This window comes from Camelus ferus, chromosome X, assembly GCF_009834535.1.
Source record: "Camelus ferus isolate YT-003-E chromosome X, BCGSAC_Cfer_1.0, whole genome shotgun sequence".
In the NCBI taxonomy this organism is placed as follows: Eukaryota; Metazoa; Chordata; class Mammalia; order Artiodactyla; family Camelidae; genus Camelus; species Camelus ferus.
The window spans coordinates 78,745,506-78,763,847 of NC_045732.1; the positions used below are offsets into that span (position 1 = coordinate 78,745,506).

Consider the following 18,342-nt stretch of genomic DNA (forward strand, 5'->3'; position numbering starts at 1 on the left):
GAAAGTGTGTCATCTTTGGGAACTATACAGATTTTTTACTCTGCTACTTGATGGTATAGTTTAGGGGCTGAGAAGATGCCTTGGGGTTAAATGACCTCAATTTCTTGTGAGTATGGTTTTAGGGTTTCTTCAAAAACTTAACTGGGCTTACAATTGTTGTGTCTCCAGTCAGTTCCCAGGAAAATGCTCGGGGAAAGCACATGTAACCGTTTTAGAGGCAAGACTTGGAAGTAGGGCATATACCTTCCACTCACATTTTATCAGTCAGAACTTAGTCACACTTCCCTACAAGGGAAGCTAGAATATGTAATGCAATGAAAATGTGGTTATAGAGCAAGAAAGCGACGTTATCCAGCTGCTATGTCTTTCCACCCACATCCTGATGCAGCCCTACCTGGTATCCTTTGGAGTAAGTCTCTATCACTGAGTTGTTGTTTTTTACTTTTTAACCTGCCTTGGTTCATTTTCTGTAATCATGTTCCATCATCCCAATCAAAAATATCTTTTATTACTGTACACCAAAAGAAAAAGTCCCATTTTACAGTATGACAGTCATCCCCCCACTCCCAAATCTGACCTTCCTCTTGCTGTTTCTTTCTTCTGTAATGCCATCACCAGTCATTCAGTTGGCTAAACGTAAAACTTCAGAATCATATTTGACTTCTTTGCCAAATCCTTGTTATTCTCCTACAAGAAGTATTTCAGTCTCCTCTATCCTCACTTGTCATAGTGTTAGTTCAGACCTTCACTGTTCTCATTTCTAATAACTTCCTCCTAACTGGTTTTTCTGCTTCTAGTTGTTCTCTCCTTAAATCTGTATTTCACATTCCAATGATTATACTTTCTTGCTTAAAACCCATTGCTTTTAGAATAAAGCCCAAACTTGGCCTTCACAATTTTTTCTATTCCTGACCTTTCTGTCCTTATCTCTGTAGAAATCCTTGTCACTCCCTGACCTATCTATGTTATTTCAAACTTTGGCATTTTTTTATCTTGGAACGTCCTTCCCCTCCTAGGCTCCCTGGTAAATTTTTGCCCATTTTACAGATCCCAAATGAAATACTTTCTTAATTATCACTTTAATCCTTCTAAAAAGGCATTTCTGATCATGTCCTTTCCTTCAGCAATACCCCTTGCCCTCAAGGTAAAGTTCCTTAACATGACTTGAAAGATTCTTCAAGATCTGCCCCTGCTCCCTTCTGTGGCCTCATCTCTTATTACTTGAGCCCTCAGTTTTATTCTCCAGCAATACTTAGCTATGTGGAGAAAGACATTTTGCCTGAGTTTCCATACTTCCTTGTAATTCATATCAAGCCTGTTTGTGAACATTAATAATAAAATTCAACAGGTACCCGTCTGTCTACTTGCCCAAGGGAGAAATCTGGGAAGCAAAATTTAGTTATCTTTTTGCCTCACTCACAATAGCCAGTCATGTTCTATTCTCCTATATCTTCTCCATCCCTTTTTCTTCATTGCTCATAACACTTAATTTGTTTCCCTTATTGTTTCTTACTTCTTCTGCTTCAGTAGTTTCCTGTCTGGTCCTCCTTTCAGTCAGTTCTCCACAGTCTAGCCAAAACATCCCGGTATATGGCAAATCTGATCATACTCTCCCCACGCTAAAACCCTTTGATGTTTGTTCATTGTTTTTTTAAGGTATTTTTATTTTTTTTTAACATTTTTTATTGAGTTATAGTCATTTTACAATGTTGTGTCCAATTCCAGTGTAGAGCACAATTTTTCACTTATACACGAACATACATATATTCATTGTCACATTTTTTTTTCCACTGTGAGCTACCACAAGATCTTGTTCATTGTTCTTAGGATAATGTGTAATGAGGTTTTAAAGTCTTATACAGCCTGATACTTGGTTACTTACTTACTACCTCATTTTTGCAAGCAACTTATTTTTTCCTTACATTCTATACTCTAGTTATGTGAACTAATTTTAGTTTTTAAACTCGTTATGTGCCTTTTATCTCTAAGCCCTTAAGCTTGTTGGTCTTAGAACACTCTTCACTTGCTCTTTACGTTGTCATCTCTTACTCATTCTTCAGGTCTCAGCTCAGATATCACTTGCTCTAGGATGTCTTCCCTGTTACCCCTTGCCAAACTCTGTTAGGTGTCTCCTGTATGTCCCCAAAGCACCATGTACTGCCTTTAATCATCCTACTTACTATGCTTTTCCATAATTCCCTGCACTTTGATCTCTGTGAAGGCAGTGACTGATGGTTTTGCTTATTTGTATCCTCAGCATCCAGCCCAGTAATTGGCTCAAAGTGATACCAAATAAATGTTATTGTTATGTATTTGATAGAAAGAGTGTTTGATTTGAGATCTTAGGAGAAGACAAGGAAGACTGTATGGCCCATTTGGGGATTAATCTTAATTACCTGTCCCTCAAATGTCATCTCTTGTTTAAACCTTTAGAGTCCAATTATGCTTTTTCAGATATCATTTTAATGGGTAATGTACATAACATTACACTACATAGCTAGGATAGAGATCTTCTTTTAATTTCTTATTTATTTCTGTCGGTTTGACTTGAAAGAAACAGGGGAGAGGGAGAATAGACAGTATCTGTAAATAATCTGGTAACATTGGCAGTATTAAATTTTTGTATACCTAGATAAAAGGTAGACATGAAAGAGATATTGCTCATAACCACAGTAAGTTTTATATCTTTTATTCTACAGTTATTTGTTTCATTACATCTGCCAAGACAGGATTGTATATCTTTGTATCACTGATGATGTAAGTAACTTGAAGACATGTTGCTATTTAACTATGTGTAATGTTAATAGAGTCAGTTGTTAATTATCTGTACCTATGGTGGGTAAATGTGATGTGAATATAACTATCTGTAGCTGGATATCTTTTTCTATACTTTGCATTTATCATATAGACCAGCAAATCACAAGAAAAGGTGATATCTGAGTATATGCAAATCATCTTGGTTTTGCTGAGTTTTAGCTTAACCTCTTGAAACTTCTACATTTATTCTATTGTGTAGTGAGACTTGGTGTTCATAATTATGATCCTTTGGTATCAGATCCTCTCAAAATTTATTTATCTTAATTATTAAATAGATTATTTCACTCCTCCAATCAATAGTGAATTTTTTTAATGTATACTGACTTTGGGAATACAAAATCACAATACATTATGATCAGTTTTGTAAACCCATAGTTCACATTCGTAGGTTGTTTTTTTAGTATTTATAAGTTTTAGATGCAAAATGCTCAATAACTTAACAATGTCATCAGGGTCCTTTCTCTCCTCTACAGTCCTCATGTTGGCTTCTTCCTGGACACATTCCCCTTATGGTTGTGTGGAGCCACATGCTTATTTATTCATGTCCAAAGAAGAAGGATTATGTCTTCTCAAGTTTCTTATTGTAGGAATGAGGAAACTTCCCAGAAGTACACCTTCCCCTCCCCCTGTTTTCAGAGTGGACTTGCTTTCATGCCATATTAGCTAGGACTAGGTTGTGTGCTTATTTCTAAATTGATCACTGACGAGAGGCATGGAATTGGCATGATTGCCATAGGTCAGGGTTCTTAACCTTTATTGTCTAACAGACTCGTAACAACTCATCAGCCGCTCCTAGAATTTTTTTAAATGTGTGAAATAAAACATATGATTATGAACAAAGCCAATTATATTGAACTACAGTATTCAAAATATTTTAAATATTGTTATAGTAATGTATTTGCTTCTTTATTAATTCATTAAATAACAAGATCTAGTCATGGATCTAATAATTAAAAATAATCTTGAAGTTGTGATGAGTATAAATATTTTGAGAGATTCTGAGACTGATGGTGGATGAAAAAAGACTTCACTTAGTGACAAAGTCACAGATACTGTTTAATACTAGTCTAGTTTGTTACTGTATTCACAATTGAAACTGTAAGTTAAAGATTGATGAAAATAGTGATTAGTTTTTTTTCTGTCCAAGTACATGGGCCCCTTGAATTGGAACCATTGACCCTAGTTCAAGAACCTTTGGCTTAGACTGATCATCTTGAGTGAAATGGAGATGAGTATCAACCACAATGATTATCACAATGATTTTTATTCCTTGATTTTCACAGTATTTTCTAAAATTATTTTTAAAATTCGGCTATATCTGAAATGACTGATGTGAAAGGACTTGGAGTAGGTGAGAAATATCACTAAATTTGGGGTGATCAATTTTGAGTCTTACATTTCTTGAGCTATGATTAAATCATACATATTATACATATTATACACATACACACATGCTTTTTGACTGAGTACATCCCTTGATCTCTTCAAATGGACCACCACTATTGAAAAAAATCAATTCAGAGTTTATGTCAATAGTATTATCTTTGCATGTGAAAGACTGTACTATTACTATGGATTTATTAAGCATCTTCTTGTGCTGGGCTTTCTAATGGATCCTGTGAAAGATATGGATGGAGTAAAACCCAATTTGTGCTTTCAAGAAGCTAACCTAGGTACTGTTATGTTAGTTGGCAGTAATCAAACATATTTGGATTCGACTCTCAGCTCTTTCATTTATTAATTGTTTCACCTTTGGCAAGTTAGTTACCTTTTTAGAGCCTCTACTTCCTTATTTGTAACATGAGGTCAGTTCCTTCTCATAGAATCATTGCTCAGTAAATGTTAGCTGTTCTTATGATTGTTGTTAATTATCCATATCATCTTTGTTTACATTCTAATGTGAGCTCTGTGTTGGTCTCCTTTCAGGATTTTGAACGTTCCCGAGCCTTTAATTTTCTGAATGAGATAAAGAAGAGGTTCCAGACTACGTATGGTTCAAGAGCACAGACAGCACTCCCATATGCCATGAATAGTGAGTTCTCAAGTGTCTTGGCTGCACAGCTGGTAAGATCTTTCCCAGGATATATTATTTGATTCATATCTTCTCTATTACTTTAAAGCACCATAAATATAGGGGACCCTGACCTGCAATATATTTTTCTGATTATGTTATTATATGCCAGCACAATAAAACTTCCCCAATAAAAACTATATGAAGGGGCCATTTTAGGATGGAAAGCTAATAATTGGTGATATTCTCTAACAATGATGGTGAGAGTATCTCAGGGTTGGGAAGGACATTAAAGATCATCTACTTCAACTACCCATTTAATGCATAAATCCATTGAACTTACCAAATGGCTTCTTAACCTATACATTAACCTGCTACCCTCCCACGAGGCAAATTTAAATTTTGAACAGCTCAAATTAGTCATTTGAAAGTCTGTTCATCTGTATGAATATTTGTCAGCTCAGTGAAGTTTTACATATGTATACACCAGTGAAATACCACCTTTTCAAGGTACAAAACGTCTCCATGACCGTAAAGATTCCTTATGTCCCTTTGCAGTCAGTTCTCTCCCCCACACTCTGCCTGAAACAATCACTGCTCTATTTTCTGTCACCATAAATTAGTTTTGTCTCTTCTAGAATTTCCTATAAATGGAATCATACATTACATACTCTTTTGTGTCTTCCTTGTTTGCACAGTATGAGGTTTTTGATATACATCTATATTGTATAAATCATTAGTTTCCTTTTTTGCTGAGTAGTATTGTATGCATATATCTTAATTTGTTTATCCATTCACCTGTTTCTGGATATTTGAATTGCTTCCAGTTTCAGCTATCATAAACAAAACTTATGAACATCCATGAACAAGTCTTCATGCAGACATATATTTTTATTTCTCTTTGGTAAATACTTAGGAATGGAACTGCTGGGTCATATGATGAATGATGTTTAATTTTATAATGAATCATCAAATTTTTTTCAAAGTGGTTGTACCATTTATATTCTCACTAGCAGTTTCAGTGTTTCTGTATCCTTACCAACAGTTGTTATAGTCTGTCATTTTAATTTTACTCATCTTAGTGGGTGTGCAATGATATCTAATTGTGGTTTTAATTTGCATTTCCCTGATGACTAATGATATTGAGACCTTTAAAAAATGCTTACCTTTTATCTTGAAACTAGTTGTGTGCAAGGACATGAGTTTTATCTGTGATGGTGTTGTGAATGAGGAAAAAAAGACTTACTGTAATTGAATACTTTCACTTCTCCTATAAGTGTTCTTCTTAATACACTTTCTGAGTACCACACTTCTAAACATGCATCCTGTGGGGATGAAATTCTTTAAATATTTGTAAATATTTATTACTCATTCAGTTGGTTTGCTTCATACTTCCACTAAGAAACATTCATATACATGAAACTGTGTAAAACATCACCAACAAAATATATACTGATACATATTCAAAAGTACATAGGATCAGGTTGCTGCCCAAAATGGTAGAGTAGGAAGACCCTGAGCTCTCCTCCTCCCATGGACACACCGAAATCACAACTATTTGCAAAGCAACTATTGATAAGATCAGAAGACTAGCAGAAAAGATCTTCTACAACTTAAGATATAAAGAGGGAACCACAACGAGATGAGTAGGAGGGGGCGAAGACACAGTACAGTCAAGACCCACACCCCAGGGTGGGTGACCCACAAATGGGAAGATAATTACAATTGTGGAAGTTCTCCCCAAGGAGCGAGGGGTCTGAGCCCTGCATGAGGCTCCCCATCATAGGGGTCCTCCACCAGGAAGACAAGCCCTAGAACATTCGGCTCTGAAGTTCAGCAGGGCTTACTTTAGGGAAAGCCAGAGGGCTGGGGGAAATAGAGATTCCACTCTTAAAGGGTCACACAGAATCTCACATGCTCCAGAATCCAGGGCAGAAGCAGTAATTTGAAAGGAGCCTGGGTCAGACCCACTTTCTGATCTTGGAGAGCCTTCCTGAGAGGCAGGAGGCCACTGCAGCTCACCCTAGGGACATAGACACTGGTGATGGCCATTTTTGGAAGCTCGTTCGACCATGAGGACAGTGGTGCTGGCAAGCACCATTTTGGAATCTTCCCTCTAGCATATTAGTGCCAGTACCTGTCCCCACCCACCAACCTGTCTGCACCAGTACTGGGATGCCTTAAGCCATGCAACTTGCTGGGCAGGTGCACAGCCCCACCCACTAGTAGGCTGGCTGCCTTAAGAGCCCTAGAACCAAAAGCCATCCTGAGTCCTGGTCCTTCCTACCAGAGGACCCAGGACCTGGCCCCACACACCAGTGTGCCTGCAGCCAGAGACCCTGGAACCCAGCTCTTCCCACCAGTGGGCAGACACCAGCCCCAGGGCCCCCCTGGGACCTGGCCCCACTCACCAGCAGGCCAACATACCAAATTTGGGACCCCCACGGCCCTGCAGCTAGAGACCCTGGGACTCCTGCCCACCATGAGCCAGCAGTAGCTGTGGCATCTTCTGGGTCTCAGCTCCACAGAACAGCAGGCCACAGCCAGCTTCAGATACCGAAGCCCTCCATCCAGAGATCCCCTGACCTGGCTCTGTAAACCAGTGGGTCTTAACCACCAGTGGGCAAACATCAGCCCTATGACCCCCTAGACACTGACCCTGCCTACTAGCAGGCCAACCCCAGCTCTGGGATACCATGGGTCCCTCAGCCACCTGCCCTGGGATCTGCCCTGGGACCAGTGGACCAACACCAGCTTCAGGACACCCCAGACTCCATAGCCAGCCATGTCAGAAGACAGTTCTACCCACCAGTGGGCCAACACCAACTCTGAAATCCCAAAGGCTCTGCAGCCAGAGGACCCCATAGGTCTCTATAGCCAGCTGCCTTGTGACCCAACCCTACCCACCAGCATATGGCAGCCTGCACACAAGGCAGGGTCTGGCAACCAAGCAGACCAGGGGCCAGCCCTGCCTACCAGCCTGTTCACAGTAATCAGCCAGCCACAGCCTATGTAGGAGGTACCCCTAGAGCATATAGCTCTGGTTACCAGAGGGAAGTGTGCTGCTGGGACACTTAGGATGTCTCTTAGAAAAGGCTACTTCATCAAGGTTGGAAAATGTAACCAACTTAACAAATACATAGAAATAAAAACTGGAAATAAGGCAAAATGAAAAGACAGAGGAACATGTTTCAAACAAAGGAACAAGATAAAATCCCAGATGAACTACATGAGGTGGAGATAAGCAATCTACCCAATAAAGAGTTCAGGGTAGTAAAGATGGTAAAGGGATCAAAGAACCTGGGAGGTGATTGGATGAGCAAAGTGAGAAGTTAGAATTTTTAACAGAGTTAGAAAGTATAAAGAAAACCAAACAGAGATAAAGAATACAATAGTTGAAATAAAAAATACACTAGAAGGAATCAACAATGGATTGGGTGATACAGAGGAATGGATCAGCAAGCTGGAAGACAGAGTAGTGGAAATCACTGAAACGGAATGGAAAAAAAAAGAAAAAGAATAAAAAGAAATGAGAACAATTTAAGAGACCTCTTTGACAACATTAAGCATTACTAACATTCACATGATAGGGATCCCAGGGGAAGAGAGAGAGAAAGGGGCAGAGAACAAATTTGAAAACGTAATAGCTAAAAACTTCCCTAATTAGGGAAAAGAAAAAAGCGCCCAGGTAAGGGAAGCACACAGAGTCCCAAACAGGATCAACCCAAAGAGGACCACACCAAGACACATAAATTTAAATGGCAAAAATTAAAGAGGGTATTAAAAGCAACTAGGGAAAAGTAAAAAGTTATATACTAGGGAATTCCCATAAGGCTATCAACTGAGTTTTTATCAGTAACCCTGCAAGCCAGAAGGGAGTGGCACTATGTATTTAAAGTGATAAAAGGGAAAAACCGACAACCACCAATACCAGGAAAAGCTTTCATTCAGATTCAATGGAGAGGTTGAAAGTTTTACAATCAAAAACTAAAAGAGTTCAGCACCATGAAACCACCTTTACAAGAAGTATTAAAGGGAGTTCTCCAAGTAAAAAAGAAAAGGGCACAAGAAATATGGAAATTATGAAAGGAAAAATATCACTGGTAAAGACAAATATACAGTAAAGGTAGTAAATAAACGTATAGAGACAGTAGGAAGGTTAAAAGAAAAAGAAGTAAAATCACCTATATCCACAATAAAAGATACTTAAGGGATACACAAAACAAAAAGATATAAAATGTGTCAAAATAGTAAGCATGGGGGGAGCAGTAAAAATACAGGTTTGTTAAAATGCATTTGAACTAAAGAGACGAGCAACTTAAAATAATCACATGTGTATATATAGATTGCTACATATAAATCTTATGGTAACCACAAACCAAAAATCTATATTACATACATACACACAAAAAAGGTAAGAAATTCAAACATTAACACTAAAGATACTCATCACATCACAAGGGAAGAGAGCAAAAGAAGTACAAAAAAATTGGAAAACATTTAACAAAATGGCAGTAGGTACATACCTATCAATAATTAAATGTAAATGAACTAAATGTTTCAATCAAAAGTCAGAATAGCTGAAAAGGTATTCCGTGCAATTGGAAATCAGAGGACAGCCAGGGTAGCAATACTTATAGCAGACAAAAAAGACTTTAAAACAAAGAATGTAACAAGAGACAAGGACATGAGTTAGTGATAAAGGAATCAATCCAAGAAGCAGATATAACAATTGTAAGTATATATGTACCCAACATAGGAGCACCTATGTACATAAAGCAAATAGTAACATAAAGTGAGAAATTGATAGCAACACAATAATAGTAGGGGACTTTAACACTCCACTTACCTCAATGGACATATCATCTAGATGTAAAATCAATGAAGAAAGATTGGCCTAAATGACACATTTCCAAATGGACTTAATAGATATATATATAGAACATTCCATTCAAAAGCAGCAGAATACACATTCTTTTCAAGTGGACCTGGAGCATTCGTCAAGGTATATCACATGCTAGGCAACAAAATAAGCCTCAGCAAGTTTAAGAAACTTGAAATCATATCAAGCATCTTTTCTGACCACAATGCTATGAGACTAGAAATCAACTATAAGAAAAGAATTGCAAAAAACACAAACACGTGGAGGCTAAGCAATATGCTACTAAAGAACCAATGAATCACTGAAGAAGCCAGAGGAAATCAAAAAATACCTAGAGACAAGTGAATAGGAAATGATTCAAAATTTATGGGATGCAGCAAAAGCCATTCTAAGTGGGATGTTTATAGCAATACAAGCATCTCAGGAAACAAAAGTCTCAAGGGAACAACCTAAGATTTTACCTAAAGGAGCTAGGAAAAGAACAACAAACTGAACCCAAAGTTAGTAGAAGGAAAGAAATCATAAAGATCAGAACAGAAATAAGTGAAATAGAGACTAAGGAAACAATAGAAAAGATCAATGAAATGAAGAGCTAGCTCTTCGTAAATATAAATAAAGCTGATAAACCTTTAGGCAGACTCATCAGGAAAAAATGAGAGCAGGCTCAAATCACTAAAATCAGAAATGAAAAAGGAGAAATTACAAAAGATATCACAGAAATACAGAGGATCATAAGAAACTACTATGAACAACCGTATGCCAATAAAATGGGCAGCCTAGAAGAAATGGACAAATTCCTAGAAATGTACAATCTCACAAGACTGAACCAGTAAGAAATAGAAAATATGAACAGACCAATTACCAGTAATGAAATTGAGTCAGTAATTGAAAAACTCCCAACAAAAATCCAGGACCAGATGGCTTCACAGGTGAATTCTACCAAACATTTAGAGAAGAGTTAACACCCATCCTTCTGAAACTATTCAAAAAAAATTGCAGAGGAAGGAACACTTCCAGATTCATTCCATGATATCTACATCTTCCTGACACCAAAACCAAAGATATCACAAAAAAGAAAATTACAGGCCAGTATCACTGATGAACATAGATTCAGAAATCCTCAACAAAATATTCACAAACCAAATTCAATAATACATTTAAAAGGATTATACACCATTATCAAGTGGGATTTATTCTAGATATGGTTCAGTATCTGCAAATCAATCAATGTGACACTCCATGTTAACAAATTGAAGAATAAAAACTACATTCAGTAGATGCAGAAAAAAGCTTTTGACAGAATTCAATATCCATTTTTGATAAAAAAAAAAAACTCAACAGAATGAAAATAAAGGGAACATACCCCAACATAATAAAGGCTGTGCATGACAAGCCCACAGTTAATGTCATACTCAGTGGTGAAAAGCGGAAAGCATTCCCTCCAAGATCAAGAACAAGACAAGGATGCCCATTGTCACCACTTATTCAGCATAGTATTGGAAGTCCTAGTCACAGCAGTCAGACAAGGAAAAGAAAGAAAAGGAATCCAAATTCAAAAGGAAGAAGTAAAATTATCACTCTTTACAAATGACATGATATTATATATAGAACATCCTAAAGATACCACCAAAAACTTTCAGAACTAATAAACAAATTCAGTAAATTTGCAGAACACAAAATTTATATGCAGAAATATTTTGTATTTCTATACACTAACAACAAACTATCAAAAAGAGGAATTAAGAATACAGTCCCATTTATCAAAAAGAATAAAATATTTAGGAATATATTGAACTAAGGAGGTATAAGACACTGATGAAAGAAATTGAAGATGGCACAAACAGATGGAAAGATAAGCCATGTTCATGGATTGGAAGAATTAATATTGTTAAAATGACCATACTACCCAAGGCAGTCTACAGATTCAATGCAATCCCTATCACAATACCAATAACATTTTTTTACAGAACTAGAACAAATAATTCTAAAATTTGTATGGAGATACAGAAGACCCAGAATACCCAAAACAACTTGGAGAAAGAAAAACAAAGCTGGAGGTATCACACTCCCTGGTTTCCAACTATATGACAAAGCTACAACAGTCAAAACAGTATGGTACTATCACAAAAACAGACACGCAGGTCCATGGAACAGGATAGAGAGCCTAGAAATGAACCCAGGCACATATGGTCAATTAATCTGTGACAAAGGAGACAAGAATATCCAATGGGGAAAAGGTAATCTCTTCAGTAAATGGTGTTGGGATACTTGGACAACTACATGCAAAAGATTCAAACTAGACTACTTTCTCACAGCATGTACAAAAATAAATTCGAAATGAATTGAAAAATAAGACTTGAAACCATGAAACTTCTAAAAGAAAACATAGGCAGTATACACTTTGACACCTGTCTTAGTAATATTTTTTTGGATCTGTGTCCTCAGGCAATGGAAACAAAAGCAAAAATGAATAGGACTACATCAAGCTGAAAAGCTTTTGCACAGCAAAGGAAACTATCAACAAAACAAAAATGTCGCCTACTAAATAGGAGAAGATATTGGCAAATGATATAGCTGATAAGGGGTTAATATCCAAATGTACAAATAAGTGATACAACTTCAACATTAAAAAACCAAACTGATTAAAAAGTGAACAGAGGACCTGAATAGACATCTTTCCAAAGAAGACATACAACTAGCCAACAGGCACATGAAAAGATGCTCAACATCATTGATCATCAGGGAAATGCAAATGAAAACCACAGTAAGGTATCACCTCACACTTGTCAGAATGGCTGTTATCAAAAAGACAACAAATAACAAGTGTTGGCAAGGATGTGGAAAAAAGGAAACCCTCATGCACTGTGGATGGGAATGTAAATTGGTGTAGCCACTGTGGAAGACAGTATGGAGATTCCTCCAAAAATTAAAAACAGAACTACCATATAATCCAGCAATTCCACTTCTGAGTATTTATCCAAAGGAAATGAAATCTCTAATTAGAAAAGATACATGCACTGCAATGTTCATTGCAGCATTATTTACAATAGCCAAGACATGGAAGGAACCTAAATGCCCATCAATAGATGAATGGATAAAGATACACACACACACACACACACACACACACAAACATGCATGTATATGTGGAATATTACTCAGCCAAAAAAAGAGTGAAATCTTGTCATTTGCAGCAACATTGATGGATCTAGAGGGTATCACGTTAAGTGAAATAAGTCAAGACAGAAAAAGATAATTACTGTGTGATTTCACTTATATATGGAATCTAAAAAACAAAACAATTGAACAAATACAAGAAAACGTTAACAGAGTTATAGATACAGAGAACAAATAGGTGATTGCCAGAGGGGATAGGGGTGGGGGAAGAAACAGATGAAGGAAATTAAAGATACATTCTTCTAGTTGCAATATAAATGAGTCACAGTTTTGAAATGTATACTGTGGGGAATATAGTTGTAACTATGTAATACCTATTTTGACCTAACTAAACTTTTCATTGTTATCATTTTTAAATGTATAGATATATCAAATCACTATGTTGTGTAACAGGACCTCACATAGTGTTGTAGGTCAATTATACTTCAAAAACAAACTCATAGAAAAAGAGAGCAGATTTGTGGTTACCAGAGGCAGGGAATGTGCAGAGGGGAAATTAGATGAAGGCAGTCCATCTTACAATTATAAGATAAATAAGAACTAAGCATGTAATGTACTATATGATAAATATAATTAACAGTGCTTTAGGTTATATATGAAAGTTGTTAAGAGAGTAAATCCTAAGAATTCTCATCACAAGGGAAAAAAGATAAATAGGATCAGCTGGCAGCAAAACTTTCAACTTAGCTAGTTTGTCTTTAGTGCCAGATCTTTGTGTGAACCTCCTAACAAATCTGTGTCAGGATCCTTACCTGTAAATAGAGGTAATAACAATAGCATCTTCATCATAGAATTTTTGCATGGATTAAAGAATACCCCTATTTGAAGCATTTAGCACAGTGAAGTGACTAGAATATTGAGTATTAAGCAGTCCATAATTGTTTGCTATGGATAATACTTCCAAAATATATACTATCATCAGTGCCTTACACTTCTAGATCCTATAAGAAGCCAGTGAAAATAGGACGTATACTCTGATCCTAACAGATAGAACAGGTGCTCAGAAGCTGGGCCAACACCTGCCTTATCATATCCAAGAAATATGGAGCAATTTAGAATGCCCTTTCCCTGCCCTGTTCCACCTGCCCCAACTGCAGTCTATTCTCCTTTCTTCCTTGTCTGAGCACAGATTATATAACTCCCTCCTTCTGCCCCAAGAATCTCAGATGTATATTTGGCATATTTTTAGCTTTATTTAAAGTAAGGTGATATTTTTTTACTAAAACACATTTCATATGGTAGCAATTTTTATGCTTGCCTGTATTTTTCCCTAGGTCTGGTAACAATTTTTGAATGAAGTGACATCTATCTTTTGTGTCAATAGAGACAATTTTATGGCATTCCTCAGTGGCATTCCTCTTCTTTTTGTTTTCATATTGTAGATAATGTCTGGGTATCATAAGTTAAGTCGTATTTTTTTTTATAGAAGCATCACTCCGAGAATAAGGGCCTAGATAGAGTGATGGAGACTCAAGCCCAAGTGGATGAACTGAAAGGAATCATGGTCAGAAACATAGGTATGTTTTATGGCATAGTCTGCATGCATGCAGGCAAAAATTATAATACATTACTTAATTGAGGATCAAATTATTCTAGAGAGGCTGATACAGCACTTATTCTTACTATTGGAAGCTGAGATATGGATATTACTTATCTATAATACTGCCTGCTGTATAAATGGTTTTAGCACTTACGACTGTTTTTCATTCTAAGTTAGTTTGCTTAGCAAGACTAATTTCCGAGACCCTTAAACAGTTCAGCAATTTAAAATAATTTAGTCAGTTTTGACTGAAAGTACCCAGATAACTGATATTATCAGTATAGATAAAGTATAACTATTTGACTTCCTTAAAAAGCTTGTAGCTCTTGACTGAGATAAAGAATTGGACCAAAAGACTGTTGTATTCTTTAAGAGTATGAACTATGACATAAATTCCATCGGCCTGTGCTTTGTCAAGAACCTACTTAGCACATTAAAGTAATTCAAGAAATTCATCAAGTTTATTTTTAATTGATTATACCAATGGTATTTAGATTTAGGATGATGCTAATTTTTTAAAAGCACAGGTTCTCACAGTATAGTCCCTGGGCCGGCAGCATCAGCATCCCCTGGAAACTCGTTATAAATGCAGACTTTCAGGCCCCACCCCAAGCCTATTGAATCAGAAACTCTTGAAGTAGATCCCAGCAATCTGTTTTCACAAGCCCTTGAGAGGATTGCAATGCATACTCAAGTTTTAGTACCACTCTTAAATGTATCTTCTAAGAAGAATGTCTTGCAGACAATAAATTCTTTTATAAAATTGAACAAAAATGAGTATATAATTGCTTTATGATATTTGATTCAGACATTGTCATTTCATAAATGTTCATTTCCTTATAATTTTGAATTTACTATTTGAATTACTTTTGTATTTTTATTAGGACAGCTACAAATAATGAAAAGACATTTTTAAAAATTTACTTTTTGTCTCACCATCCTAAAGATTCATCTCCATTTTCTTTCTATTTTTTATTCACATATATACATAGTTAAAATCATCCTTTAGTTTTGTGGAGGCATTATAATACAGTGATCAGGATTTGGAGTCATACTTGCCTGAGTTTGAGTCTTGATTTCATGTCCTACCTGCTGTTGGGCCTTGATCAGTCCTCTAACCTCTGTGACCTTTATTTCTTAATCTGCAAAAAGGAGATACTAGAACTTAAGGTTACTGGGATAAAAGAAATAATGTATATAAAACACTTTGTACAGTGCCTGGCACATAGTAAGGGCTGAATGATTGTTAGCTATTGTTAGTCTGCTTTATGCTCAAATAATATTTCTTTAAGTTATATCACAGGGTTGCCAATTATGTTCTTATTATGGACATTTTGGTTCTTTAGAGCAATATTGCTCAATGCTGTTTTACAGCCAGATAAGGATCTTGCTCCAGAATGTAAGACAGTGCTATGTGTCCTTCATTGAGAACATCTTGCTATGAAAATGTCAATTGGACTGAACAGTGTACTTGGAGACTTAGTTGAGCAGTAGCAAGCACTCTTAGGTAGCACTGATTTAGAGGTTTGTGTTACCGTAACAGTACTGTTATAAATGTTTTTATGCCTATTATGTTTTTCTTGTTGAGATTAATTTTCAGGAATGAGATTAATAATCAAAAGACAGAAACATTTTTGCATTTCTTAATATGTATATCTCTTGGTTATTTGAGGTGATTTTCTTTCATTGATTTTAGTTTTAATTATATGTCTAGATGTAGACTACAGAACCTATTAAAAAACTAATACTTCTTTTCTCTCTTTTTTTATCACTAAATATATGTATTTTGCCCAAAAGTGGAAATAGCCAATTGCTACAATATTTTCTATTGCAAATGCATAAACTTCTCAGAAAATGAACCTTTTTAATCAACTCCTTTAAAATGACTTATTTTTAGAATTACAGAAACAGCAAATTAAAAATGTAGCAAAGACATTTCTAATTATCTCCCGTTCATTTTTAACAGCTTTATTGTGATATAATCCACATACCATACAGTTCACTCATTTAAACTATATAACCCAGTGTTTTTACTATATCCACAGATTGTGTGACCATCACCACAATTTTAGAACATTTTCACTATCCCCAAAACAAATCTGGTACCCATTTACAGTCACTCCTCTTTTCCCCTCAGCCTCCAGACCTAAGAACAATTACTCTCCTTTCTGTCTGTATAGATTTGCCTGTTCTGGGCATTTCATATAAATGGAGTTATATAAAACTACCTTAGCAGTTTTGAAGTATATACTACAGTAATGTTGACTATAATCAGTGTGCTGTGCACTAGATGTCCAGAGCTTATTAATCTTCTAGTTCCAAGTTTGCACCCTTTCACTACGTCTCCCCTGTTCTTCCACCTCTAGCCCCTAGTAACCACCATTCTACTCTGGTTCTACAAGTTCCACATTTTTAGATTCCACATCTTAATAATATCATACAATATTTGTCTGTCTTTGTCTGGCTTATCTCACTAAGCATGGTGCCCTCAAGATCCATCCATGTTGTTGCAGACAGCAGGATTTCCATCTTTCTCATGGCTCAATAATATTCCATTATGTGTATACACCACATCTTCTTTATCCATTCATCCATGGACAAACGCTTAGCTTATTTCTATATCTTGGCTGTTGTGAATAATGGTGCAATAAAAATGGATGTACAGCTGTCCTTTCAATATCCTGCTTTCATTCCGTTTGGATATATACCCAGAAATAGAATTGCTAGATCATATGGTAGTTGTATTTTTAATTTTTTGAGGAACCTCCATATTGTTTTTCATAGTGATTGAACCAATTTACATTCCTACCAGCAGTGCATAATGGTTCCCTTCTCCTCATGTGCTTGCCAACACTTTTCTCTTGTCTTCTTAATGACAGCCATTCAACAGGTATGAGGTTGATATTTCATTGTGGTTTTTATTTGCATGCTTCTGATGATTAGTGATGTTGAGCATCTTTTCATGTACCTGTTGGCCATTTGTATATGTCTTCTTTGGAAAAATTATGTTGAGTTCCTCTGCCCATTTTTTAATCAGATTGGGTTTTTTTTGTTGTTGTTGTTGTTGAGATATATGAATTCTTTATATATTTTGGATATTAACCCCTTATCCAATACATGGTTTGTAAATATTTTCTCCCATTCTGTAGGTTGCCTTTTTATGTTGTTGATTGTTTCTTTTCCTGTGCAGAAGCTTTTTAGTTTGATGTAGTCCAACTTGTTGATTTTTATTTTTTTTTTTGTTTGTTTGTGCTTTTGGTGTCAATCCTAAATATCATTGCAAAGACCAGTGTCAAGAACTTTCTTCCCTATATTTTCTTACAGGTGTTTATTGATTTCAAGTCTTACATTTAAGTATTTAATCCATTTCAAGTTAATTTTTTGAGTACTGTTTATAGGGATCCAATTTCAATTTTTTACTTGTGGTTATCCAGTTTTCCCAACACCATTTGTTGAAAAGACCATTGTTTCCCCTTTGAGCAATCTTGACTCCCTTGAAAAATATTAGTTGGCTGTATATGTGGGGGTTATTTATGGGCTCTCTATTTTGTTCCATTGATTCGTGTATCTTATTATGCCAGTACCATACTGTTTCAAGTACTATAGCTTTATAGTATAGTTCAGGATCAGGAAGTGTAAGACCTCTGATTTTGTTCTTCTTTCTCAGGATTGTTTTGGCTCTTTGGGGTCTTTTTGTGGTTCCATACACATTTTAGGATTGTTTTTTCCATTTCTGTGAAAAATGCCTTTGGAATTTTGATAGAGATTGCATTGAATCTATAGATGGCTTTGGGTAGTATGAACATTTTAACAATATTAATTCTTTTGATTCATGAACACAGGATGTATTTCCATTTGTGTGTATTTCCTTCAATTTCTTTTATCCAAGTCATATCGTTTTTATCACACAGATCT

At 36.0% G+C, this 18,342-nt stretch overlaps 1 protein-coding gene across 1 annotated transcript in view; it reads left to right on the forward strand.

Moving 5' to 3' along the window:
• VAMP7 (vesicle associated membrane protein 7) overlaps window positions 1-14,750 on the forward strand; it is a 38,038-nt gene extending 23,288 nt beyond the window's left edge. The window contains exons 3-6 of the mRNA XM_032474951.1: window positions 2,700-2,757; window positions 4,744-4,881; window positions 14,314-14,408; window positions 14,744-14,750. Coding sequence (XP_032330842.1) covers window positions 2,700-2,757; window positions 4,744-4,881; window positions 14,314-14,408; window positions 14,744-14,750 — 298 coding nt within the window. The remainder of the gene's footprint in view (window positions 1-2,699; window positions 2,758-4,743; window positions 4,882-14,313; window positions 14,409-14,743) is intronic.
• The last annotated feature ends 3,592 nt before the right edge of the window (window positions 14,751-18,342 follow it).